At 45.8% G+C, this 11662-nt stretch overlaps 1 protein-coding gene and 1 non-coding gene across 2 annotated transcripts; both read left to right on the top strand.

Annotated features, from left to right (window-relative positions):
* Nucleotides 1–149: 149 nt before the first annotated feature.
* On the top strand, nucleotides 150–11008 carry BUD23 (BUD23 rRNA methyltransferase and ribosome maturation factor). Its single transcript, XM_024571687.3, has 12 exons — nucleotides 150–271; nucleotides 358–395; nucleotides 1570–1665; nucleotides 1755–1837; nucleotides 1935–2031; nucleotides 4077–4173; nucleotides 5119–5169; nucleotides 5915–6000; nucleotides 6199–6244; nucleotides 6410–6468; nucleotides 10495–10602; nucleotides 10747–11008. The coding sequence occupies exons 1-12, from the start codon at nucleotides 224–226 to the stop codon at nucleotides 10799–10801; spliced, it is 864 nt and encodes a 287-aa protein (XP_024427455.2). The 5' UTR covers nucleotides 150–223; the 3' UTR covers nucleotides 10802–11008.
* On the top strand, nucleotides 9733–9865 carry LOC112315098 (small Cajal body-specific RNA 20). Its single transcript, XR_002975862.2, has one exon. It is a non-coding gene; the product is annotated as a small Cajal body-specific RNA 20 (non-coding RNA).
* Nucleotides 11009–11662: the final 654 nt, after the last annotated feature.

The raw sequence follows: 11662 nt of genomic DNA, 5'->3' as shown, positions 1-11662 counted from the left end.
CGTGCTTGGCTGCCATCTTGAATGAATCTGGAGGGCGGTGCCAACACTAACTGGCCAATGGGAGGCGTGCGTTGTTCGCAGCGTGTCGGGCCTGTAGCCAATCGAGTAAAAAAGAAAGGAGGGAGGAGTGGAGCATGCGTATTACGAGGCGGGCGCGGAGCGGATGCTATAAAAGCCGGACGCCTGAGCCGTCCGTCAACAGTCTAGCAGGTGAGAAGGAGATATGGCGAGCGGCGGCCGCAGACCGGAGCACGGGGGACCCCCTGAGCTGGTGAGCTGTGTGGCCCTCGGGCGTCCCGTTGCCGCAGGATCTCCGTGTCTTAATTTCTCCCCCTACTCCCCTTTTCTCTCCCGCAGTTTTACGACAAGAATGAAGCCCGGAAATACTTACGCAAGTAAGGGAGTGTGGATGTTGAGCAGCGTCGGGAGTCGGCAACCCGCAAGTCGCCCAGATTTGAGGCATTGCTTGGAAAGCACGCAGAATTTGGGGGGCGGAGGTGGGAGGAAGGGACCGGGATTCATTTCATTTGTTATAGTGGCAAAACCTCCTTCAGTTAAATCTCTGAGCCATGTGGGCGTCATTTACTTGAGTGTAAATACGGGAGTGATGCTGTGTCTCTCCGGGTGGTTCTCAAAGTTGATTGCGAGAACTTGTTTCAAGCATGTGGTAAAACGGGCTGGAGGCAGTGGATGGGCGTAAGAGGTTAGTGCTATTGGGGGAAAGGAAATATGTTCAGTAATGTTCACTGTGTTCCCCTATTTGTATTATATCATTAAATCCTTTTGACAACTGTCGGTGTAGCGTCCGAGTTTAGTAGAGGATAGGTATTTCTGTAATAGAAGGTACGTAACAGCAGGCTGGAGCAGAGACTTCCAGATCCGTCCTTTCGGATGCTCCACTCTTACAAAGTTCTGCAGATCCTTGATGTTGGGAAAGCCGGATATATTACAGACCTATTCTGTACAATGGAGCCATCAGTCATCTATGGAAACACGTCTAGTCTCAATAACTTAGAATGAAGAAAGTGTAAAATGTTTTATTGATCATTTTTATATGTATTACATGTTGAAATAGTTTTGAGTATATTGGGTTAGGTAAAATATATTATTTAGCTGTATGGGATTCACTATCACAGTTAATTTTATGTATTTAGTTTGATTTCAAGTGTGGTTACTATAAAGTCGTACATGGCTTACATTACATTTCTTGTGGATATCACAGCTGTTGATTTTTGTCCTGCATTGTTGATCCTCATATCTGAGAGTATGGTGGGTAAGTTTCCAGAAAATGTTAAGTAATACAACATCAAAGCCTGATACATTTGAAAATACCCAGTTAGTTAAGTGCTTGTTCCCTTTATATTAGTTTTGCGTCCAGTATAGTTATAATTTGTGTCACAATAAAATAACATCACTATGTTATATGGATGTTTGGGTTACTTAAGTAGTTGTAGTTGACTTTGTTGACCAGGAAAGTGCATTTGGCTTTTTTTGTTGTCATCGTCATCATTGTCTGGGTACAATTTTTGCCCAGGACTTTACCACTTGCTTGTGTTTTTGCCTTCCTAGCTCTAGGATGATTGATATCCAGACTAAGATGGCTGAGCGAGCATTGGAGCTCCTTAATCTGCCTGATGATAAGCCCTGTTATCTGTTGGATATTGGGTGAGATCCTGGGGCCCAGGCAGATTGTCCAGGTCGTGGGGCATTTTTGCTATCACACTGTTGAGTCCCTGTTTGATTGTATTTTCCAGCTGTGGTACTGGGCTGAGTGGAGATTATCTCACGGATGAGGGACACTTTTGGGTGGGCATTGACATCAGCCCCGCCATGCTGGGTAAGTATGTTGTATTTAGCACTGCAGCGGACTACACTCATGAATATGGAACAGCTTATGCATATTGTCTTGTTTCCTTCATTCTTCTCTGATGTAGATGCAGCCTTGGACCGAGAAGCACAAGGAGACCTGCTTCTGGGGGACATGGGCCAGGGCATCCCCTTTAAACCGGGCTCCTTTGATGGTTGTATCAGGTAAGAGTTTTCATGTTTTGCTTTTAGACTTGCAGGTCCTTTTTGTTTTACCTGGCTGTGCAGCAGTCACACGGGATACTTAAAAATATACATCCCATGGGATTTTTAGATTTATATAAGGTGGGAGCAAGGCCCCCAAATATGTGTTTTTTTTGTATTTCAAAACTCTACTACTCCTGTGCTTGTCTTGCACTACCAGGTTCAGGCGCCACAGGTATAGATTCTCTTGTTAGTTCTGAGTGTGGGGGGGGGGGGGAGGGGTGGACTTCTTTAGCCAGTGGAGTCATCTTGTGCACCCCAGCTGCCATCTTGTGGGCCCTACCAGCCATGCTGTTGCTTTACTAGAAATGTGTAGTGGAGTGTTGATTAGACTGCTCCAATCTCCTCAGCAGCTTAGGAGTCCTTTCTGGGTCGCCAGTCAGGGTTTGAGCGTGTACTTAATACTTTGATGATGCATCTTAGGCCATTGAAGTTACCACTTAAAACATTAAGTTCTTTGTTTTATATGGTAAGTTCTGGTCAGTATTCAGTGTAGTGTTTTGTTGATGGAGTGGAGATGGGGAATGGGGAAGAAGTCATAGTTTAATCATTGGTGGAGAGAACTGTGATAGTGTGTTGAGCAGTAGGGATACAGAGTAGGGATCTGGGTGAGTAAAAATTTGGATTTGAAGATTTTATTCTAAGGGTAAGGAATTAGCTCACTTCTGGGAACAAGATCAGAGAAAAAAGGTATTTCAAGGATAGTAATTGTTTCTTAGTAATGATTAGGTAAGATGTTCTAAGTTGTAGAAAACTAAATACCAGTCATATGATCTGTATGTTTTAGTAGTAAATAGTCACTTTTAGTTTGTTTTTAAGAGGCGAGATGGTATGGCAGGCCTTCCTTTTTTTTTTTTTTTTTAAACATTTGTTATATGTAAGACATTGTACAGGGTGCTATGGAGTGTAGAGATAAAATACAGTCCCTGTTTTTAAGGCTCCATGGTTAATAGGCTGCTAAAATACATGGACCAAGTTAAACACAAGGCTGAGTGTGGGATGTGTACTAGGGAGTTGTGGGACCACTAGGATTGTGAAGAGAAGAGAAGCAAGAGAGCACAGAAAAGCCTTAAGAAAGGAGGGGCTGGGGTTGGGTCTTGAAGGCTAGGAGGAATCTGAATAGTCAAGGAGAGGTTTTCTGAGTGAAGAATAGTGTGAGCAAAGGCAGGGAAGTGGGTGGGGAGAGGAGTCTGATAGAATCTATCAGACAGATCATAGGCATGAGTGAGAAATTTCATGGAAGTTGAGATTGTGTGGAGTTGGGTTCTAGAAGATTTTTAATTCTGTCCTAAGAAGTTTGGGTTTTATTCAGTAGTTGATGGGGAGCTGGGGATTGACAACATAAGATCTATGTTTTAGGAAGATCATTTAGAAGAAGAGAAGGGAGAGAGGTTGTTGAAACAACTGAGGTGATAAGTGCTGACCTAGGAGATGGGTAGAAGAAAGTAAAACCTTAGAGAGGCAGTGGACAAATCAGCAGGGTTTGAGGTTCTGTGGATGGGTGTTCACAGCACTGAGGAAATGAATGCCGGAAAGGACGATGTAGTAGCTGCTTGAAATTTTAAATCTGGGGATTGTGGAGAACCCTTAGCAGGTACAGTTGAAAGATCTGATTTCGGAAGAGAATGAACGAATGAATAGAATGACTTTGTAAGTACTGTAAAACATTTCCCTTGATTTAGAGCTAGGGAATGTGAAGAGGTAGGTGGCAGAGAGAGCCTTATGATATGGTTGACTAATTTTGAACTTGAGATACATGAGAAAAAAGTTGAGGAAATACTTCTTTGGACTGGCTGCAAGGAAGTTAGTGCTGACCTGTATACCCTATTTGGTCCAGTGTTGTAGAATAGTGATCTGAAGTGGATCTGTACAAGCCAAGAAGGAGTGGGCGTGGGCAGGAGGGTTTTACCCGGAGATCAAGGTTGTGTGGAGTATGAGTCCTGAAGAGGTAGGAGTGAGCAATGCATGCTTGTCCCTTTCCTGACTAGGTTCCTTCCATTTTTTAGCATTTCTGCTGTGCAGTGGCTCTGTAATGCTAACAAGAAGTCTGATATCCCTGCCAAGCGCCTGTACTGCTTTTTCGCTTCTCTTTATTCTGTGTTGGTGAGTATAAGATCTACCACCTGGGCTCACTGCCTATCCCTCCCTTGCCTTGCAGGTAAAGAGATGAAGTAGAGTCTCATGGCAGGGCTATTCAGATGGGACTGCAAGGGGTAGCAGGATCTTATTGTGATCCTCAGCCTAAACAGAAAGCTCAGTGGGCTAATACTCTAATGAAATGCAAAAGATGCTGATGTCAAAATCTAAGACCAATTACAATTCCCATGTCCACTTTGCTGAATTTTAATCAGAGGTTGGTTTGGGGACATGGACTCCACAGAGTGAGGACTAGGACATTGTGTCCAGGATACACAGTGCATACCTTCCAGAGTGCTCACATCCTCCATCTCCCACCCCTTCCTCTTCCTACCTGCCGATGTTCAAGATGGGAAGCAGGAAGTCCCAAAAACATTATTTGGCATTTTTGAAGGATTCAGGTGTTTCTTGGTTTCCTTAGTCTCCCCCTCTCACCTAGGGTGGGTTGTTCCTGTGGTGGCTGACTGGTCTTTGCATTACGAGGTTTCTCTTCTCTTTGTGCACTGGGGTTAACCCTGAAATTCTGAGGGCCTTTGTGTTTGCCTCTCTCTCTGCTGAGATGCTCTTCCCTCATGTTTGAATGATCAGCTCCCCACTATATTCAGGTCTCTGCTCAAGTGTCCCTCCAAGAGACGCCTTCCTTGAACCAAAAGTAAATTCAGCAGTCTCTTGTTACTCACTATCCATTTTCCTAATTTATTTTTCTTTTTGGTTCTTAACCACTGCTGCAAATTAGCTGCTCCAAAAGTTCAGAGGCCGTCTCTTCTGTTCATGGCTGTATCCTCAATGCTAAGAACAGTGCTTTGTACATAATGGGAACTCTAAAATATCAATGAATAAGAAAGGGTGGAGTGTCTGGGTCCTGACCACATGGGAGATTTGTAAGGTAGTGGATGTTTCTGTTTCTTGCAGGTCCGGGGAGCCCGAGCTGTTCTGCAGCTATACCCTGAGAACTCAGAGCAGGTGAGTCTCTTGGCTACCAGGAGGTACAGGGAAGGTAGAGGGGCCCAGAATAGGTAAACTGTCCTTTTCCTGCCCTCCTACTATTGGGAAGTGACAAAACAGGGAAATTTACACTGCTTGGTGGGGAAATGATGGAATGAGTACCTGAGAGTGGTCCTTGTGGCCCCTGATGGCACGTTTTATGACCTGATGTCCTAAGGAGGACCAATGATAATATGTAGAGGTAGGGTAGGGTGATGTCTTCTTGTGACAGATAAGATGGTATCACAGGTAATATATATTACTGGTTTCCATAACCAAAATATGTAAATGGAGGTTTCAGAGAACATCTACAGTTGTCTTTCCTATGGAGTATAATACAATATGAGGAGTAAAGAGGAGGTCAGAGTTACAGACCTTGAAAAGACAAGTTGTGAGTTGCCTCTGGCTAATAGCATGAATGGATCAGCTTCCCAGCTGGTGGCCATTTATTTGCTGAGGTTTGAGTGGGTAGATGGGTCCCTAGGCTAGGAAGTGAGAATTGCTCAATTGGTAAATCCCTTGAGGGAGGTGGTTGCCATGGCTATTTCTAGCTTGCACTTTCTTCTACATGGCTTTTGGGGACTCAGAATTGAGAACAATCTAATGAAGAAGACTGTTAGTTCTCCCAGGCAAAGTCTATTCTGGAGCTAGACTGGCTTACAGGGAGTGAGGGAAAGCAGTGTGTTTCCCCAGCCTCTCTGACTCAGCGATGTTCTCTCCTCAGTTGGAGCTGATTACAACCCAGGCCATTAAGGCTGGCTTCACTGGTGGTGTGGTGGTGGACTACCCCAACAGTGCCAAAGCCAAGAAGTGAGTGCTGGGGGCGAGTGTGCTGCTTGCACTGCTGGATAGAGGGTGGTGGTGTGGATCAGAGTAGTGGTGTGGTGGTGTGGATCGGAGTAGTGGTGGTGGTTGGGTCCCTGAGGCACAGCACCTGGTTTTGGAAAGGCAGGTGAGGACATGTCTTGCTCTACAAGGCTTCGAGTCCTTGCACTTTTCTTGTTTCAGGTTCTACCTCTGTTTGTTTTCTGGACCATCGACCTTTCTGCCAAAGGTGAGGGACCCTGAATTTTCAGGCCTGTGTCGTTTAGATTCCCTTCCTAAGAGGCTGGCCTCCCTGTCAGAGGGCTTAGGCCTGGTGGTTGTCCAGGCCTTCTGGGGTAGGACAGATGGGTTGAGAGATTTCCAGGGTGATCTAAAAGCACTTTGGTTCCTGCAGGGCCTGAATGAAGTTAAGGATGAAGAGGCGCCCAGGGAATCCACATTCATGAATAAGAGGTAAAGCTAACATAGGTGAACATGCCTAAGGTTCAGGGAGCTACTGCTGCTAGGTTTATTAGACATGGCAGAGGAAGCTGGAGGTAGCAAGACTACTCCATTTCTCTCTGCTTTCACCAAGTGTCAGGATCAGATGTGGCACCAAGGTGGTATAGAACCGGAACCCCTTATGCCTGTGCCTGCTCCTGCCTTAAACTGGGATGTCTCCGAGCAGCCTTACTGTCTGCCTTCCTTCTTGCCATGCCTGGCAAGTTGTTCCCTCCTTTCCTAGGCTGCCTCTTCCACCTGCGTCCTGGATCCCATTCCCTCTTGACTCCTGTGACTCTTCCCCTCTCCTGCATCCTAATCTTTACTCTCCTGGGTTATTCCTATCAGCTCACAAACATGCTGCACAAATTTCTCATGTCTTCCAAGCCATCCTCCTTTTACCCCTTAAAAACTTCAAGCTACTACCTTGTTTATTTGCTTCTTTTTACATAACAAAACTACTTGCCTCTTCTTGCTTCTCCCCTATCATTCTCTCAGTCCTCTTCTTTGGCTCATGCTTCTCTTTCATCACAAATTGCTCTTGTCAAGCCCACCACCAATCTGTCTTGCCGAGTCTGTGGTCACTTCTCAGCCTTTTTTTCCTACTTTGTGTTTATCTTAACTCGCCTACTCAGGAGGAGCTGATGCAGTGCATCATCGCTTAACACTTTTCTCACTTGGCCTCCCCACTCACTGTCCTGGTTTTCTCTTAACCCTACTGGTTGTTCCTTCTCAGTCCACTTTGCTGGCCCCTCTTCTGATGGAGCACTCTGGGGCCCAGCCTGGACCCCCTTCTTTCTCTGCACTGCCATAAATACCAACTACAGGTTCATAACTCCCAGATTGATATCCTTGGCTTCAGTCCCACCTCTGATTTCCAAAACGCCTTCTAAGTATACCTGAACTTCCCACAGAAGTCTAGAACAAAATAGAGCTCTTGGTTTTCACCCCCAAGCCTCCTTCCTCCACTTTACCATTCTCAGTTATTCCCATCCTCCTTACATCTCACCCAGTCAGTTCGTCAGCAAATCCAGCACCCCTCCCTTCAATGTATATCCCAGTTCCAACCCTTTTCCCCTCTCCCACCAATTTTGCCTAGATTACAGAAAGCTGCCTCACTTGTCTCCCTGCTTTCAGTCTTTGCTTCTTTCCATTTTCTGTGTAGCAGCAAAACTGATCCTTTCCTTTTTCTATGTTAAAAATACCTTGACATTTCTCTGTTTATTTTCAGTTGAGTTCTCCTTACCTTTATTTTCCTTAATACCTTTAAGGAAAAGGTATTACTGCTCTAAGTCATGTATTTGTTTACTTGGTTGCTTGTGTCCCTAGTGAGAATGAAAACTTGGTAGGGACTGGTTTTATATCCTTGACATCAGAAGAATGTCTTGTTAATAAAAGGTATTCAATGTTTGTTGAATAAGGAATTAAGGATAGTGAAGGAGGAGTTATTCTTAGTTCTGATTGATGAGTGGAAGGTGTTAAGACTTTGAAGACATTTAAGAGGGAAAATGGGCAGAGAACTCAGTGAGTTTTTGGAACGCCACTGATAGTGAAAATGATAATTGTTTTTTTGTGTCTACTGCAGATTTATGCTATTTGCTCCCTTGTCCCTTAGTAGTCATCTCTCTCAGCTTCTTCAGCCCATTCCCCATGGGGACTTAGGAGCTCTTCTAGATGTTTTCTGCTCTAAGGCACCCAACACTTGCTCACAGTGAGTGGTCCCATCTACTTCACAGATTAAGTACAAGTTGTTTAACTCACTCCATCTATCTTAGGATCCCTCTTGTCCTTACTCCGGTGTCTACAGACGACATGTTCTAACTGTAACCTTGGCTAAGTTTTGCGTCCTGAGCATACATTTCTCTACTTAAAAAGGGATATTGCCACCTACTTGGGCAGCATGTTGAGGAGTAGAAAGCATGTTTTTGCAGGACTCAGCATAGTGGCCAGCACAGACCTCGTCTCCCCCAGTTCTGCAGGCTCTTACCCTTCCAAGTTCTCAGGTTTGGGGAAAGAAGGGGAAGAGGCTGTTGCCTGTTGGAAGGATTATCAGGCTTCTCCCATTGCTATCACTTCTCTCTAATCACATTCTGGTCACTTATAAATAAATAGGTGAATTTAAAAGCTTTAAAAACCTTTATCTGATTTGTACATTTCTTTTGCATCAATATTATTTCACCTGTGATTCCTTAATTCTTGTTATCTGCCCTCTACCCTACCACTTCTAAATCACTCTTGAGAGGTTCAGTCCACCTCTGGCGTTTGCCAGTGTTACCCACCTGTGGTCTGGGCCACTCACCATCTTCACCTGCTACCTTTATGTCCCCTGATGACTCTACTGTTGTTCTTGCTGTGGCTCACGGCTTGCCCTTCCTTATAGACGCATAGGGATTAGTCCTGCATCTCCAGGTCCCAGTTTGCAGTTGTCTCCTGCTCCTTAGTTGTGGACTCTTCGTAAGTTTCTTTCTTGAATCACTGCCTCTACACTCTAAAACTCTAGATCATGTTGTGTCATTCCTTTGCTATAAAATGTCAACGATTTCCCACTGCTTACTGAAGGGAGGGCATGCTCCTTGCTGGCATTCACACCTCTGTGAACTGGCCCAGCCAAGTGAGATTGATTTAAAAAATAAAAATAAAGTAAGATTCTGAGTTTTGCTAAAACAGATGAAAAGTAGGAACAGAAAGGGTCATACAGTCCTGCTCCCACTGGTCCTCAAGCAGGAGGAAACTTGTGCAGGAGTTAAATTAATCCGCTGCAGACCCTCAGAATCTCACTTGGACACTTCTATACCCATGACTCCAAGCACGCAGGACTCCTCTTCCCTAACCTTCCCCTTCATTCCTTTAAGTGTCTCATTTCATGTATTACCACTTGTCTGGAATTCTGCGCCCACCGCCTGCCTGTAGAAAATACCAGCTTATCTCTATGGCCCTCTGTTATTCTCCCAGACCCTGTGCTATTATTTTCCTGTCACTCCCTTAGCAGCTCCTGCTCCTCTCTCCACTTTGCATATGTGAATGATCTCTGCCACAGCCCAGCCATGAACTCTTCAAGGGCAAGGCAGGTTCATAGCCATTACAGAACATCCATGGGCTGTGCATGCAGGTGCTCAGGAAATGGTGGTCACCCAAATGGCAAGCATCCCTGCTTGGTGTGTTAGGCTGGAAAATGTGGTCCCAATTGCCAGGTGGGAAAGGGGTTTGAGAGCTCAGGCAGCTTTCCTCTGTTCTCAGGGCCTGTCTTTCCATGGGGCTGCAGGGGATTTCTTTTCTCCTCAGCCGGGACTAGAGGCCAAGATCAACCCTTGAGGATTATTGTCGGGGCTGCCACAAGCTGGGCAGCCGTGTTTTCCTGCCTCAGACATTTATTTGTTGCTGGGAAGCCGTACTTGATGGGGTATGCTGACCTCACAACCACACTAGGGCCTTAAGTGGCAGCAGTGGGCGTTGGGCTTCTGGCTTTCTGTGGGTACTACTAGGCTCTTAGGAGTCAATCCTGGCCTAGGTTACCCCAAAAGCAGCCTTACCCCCTGCCTGCTTGCTCCATAGGCAGGATATGTGCAGACCCAATAAGCTGTCACCTTCCATAAAGATGCCTACGATTGAGTGGGGCCTTGCACTTCCTGGCCCTCCTACTAAGTAGATGGCTTTGACCCCAGAATGGGGAGGGATATCCCTAAGTGGGACTTCATTGTAGAAGGGGCATCTGAGGCTACCTCTAACTGCACGGAGACGCTCACCATTTAGCCCTGGCCGGGTAGAGCATTGTCCCTATGCGTCGATGTTGTGGGTTCCATCCCCAGTCAGGGCACATAAAAGAATCAACCACAAAGAATGCACAAATAAGTGGAACAAATAGATATTTCTCTTCCCCCCTCTTCCTAAAATCTATCAGTCAATAAATAAAAAGGAAGCTCACCATTTTTCCATGTCTGGATTAATCTGGGTGCAAGCCAGGCTGCTCCATCCATCAGCTCACAGCTGTTTCCTGCACAGGGTCCCATATAGGACTGCAAGGAGTGGGGTGGTGAGGAACGGCGGAGTGGTGAGAAAGAGCCGTGATTGGGTGCTGGAGAAGAAGGAGCGCCACAGGCGTCAGGGCAAGTGAGTGTCTGGGCTGGGGAAAGGCTGCTGGGGTTAAAGGGATGTCTTGGCCACTAAAGGCTTACCTATCTTTGAAGGGGTCCCAGAGGTTCTTTGTTCTTTCTTCCAAAACTTTTGTTCCTCTTGCCCTTTATTTCTTCACAGGAAAGTCAGACCTGATACTCAGTACACTGGCCGCAAGCGCAAGCCCTACTTCTAAGCTGTGTCAGATGGGACAGCTCGGCGTGCACACAGTTGTGAGCTGTGCCATCCAGTTCAGGCACTTGCCTCTGGAAAGTTTTATATATTGAAGTGTCTACTTCATCCGTTGACAAAGTAGTGTTTAGAAAAGTTCTAAAAGTATTTTCTTCTTAAGAGTTCTGAGAGCATCTTTTTTTCTAAAAGCAATAAACCACTTTTTGTGCAACTCTGGCATTTTCCAGCTCTGTGATCCTAAACAAATTTAAGTTCCTCTGTTGGTGGGAGCTACCATTTGATACCTTGATTCCATGGGTCCAAATTAGGTTTAAAGAACTTAGGTATGAAAGCACTATTTTAACCTACGGGAACACAGGTAGATTAATTTAGGGTTTGTAACAGTAGGCAGAGTCGGGGAGGATGGGCAAGATGAAATGTATCCATGGCACCCATTGGCTGAGGCTGCTGCCCAGTCTCTGGTTTCCCTGTGGTGGGGTGTTATCCCGCCCTGGCGGGTGGCTCAGTCAGTTAGAGTGTCATCCTGACGTGCTAAAAGGGTCCAGTCCCTGCCTAGGGCACGTAGAAGAAACACCCAGTGAATGCATAAATAAGTGGGACAGCAAATTGCTGCCTATCTCCCTCCCTGTCTAAAACCAACCAGTTTTTAAAAAGGCATTGTCCAGCCCAGCGGTCCAGACTGACCTTTGGCCCCAAGCTGTATCAGCAGCTGCTGACCAGCCCAGCACTTGGTTGTCTCGGGCTGTCTCCTTTCTGATCACTAGTGGTCAGGAGGGCAGGTCCTGCCTACGCTGGGGTGTGTGAGGGACTGAAGAATGGTAACGGAGCATCCACTGGCTGCCAGTGACTTGAAAAAAGTGGGGAG

Source organism: Desmodus rotundus, chromosome 1 (genome assembly GCF_022682495.2).
Source record: "Desmodus rotundus isolate HL8 chromosome 1, HLdesRot8A.1, whole genome shotgun sequence".
Lineage (NCBI taxonomy): Eukaryota > Metazoa > Chordata > Mammalia > Chiroptera > Phyllostomidae > Desmodus > Desmodus rotundus.
Note: the sequence above shows the minus strand (reverse complement) of the source record. Positions and strands in the feature narration are given on the sequence as shown.

Excerpts from the sequence above, each read along its gene's own strand:
- BUD23 (XM_024571687.3), top strand. The coding sequence starts at position 224 with ATGGCGAGCGGCGGCCGCAGACCGGAGCACGGGGGACCCCCTGAGCTG. Across the intron at positions 272-357 it reads ACGGGGGACCCCCTGAGCTG|TTTTACGACAAGAATGAAGC; the intron begins GTGAGCTGTGTG and ends TCTCTCCCGCAG. Across the intron at positions 6,245-6,409 it reads CATCGACCTTTCTGCCAAAG|GGCCTGAATGAAGTTAAGGA; the intron begins GTGAGGGACCCT and ends TGGTTCCTGCAG.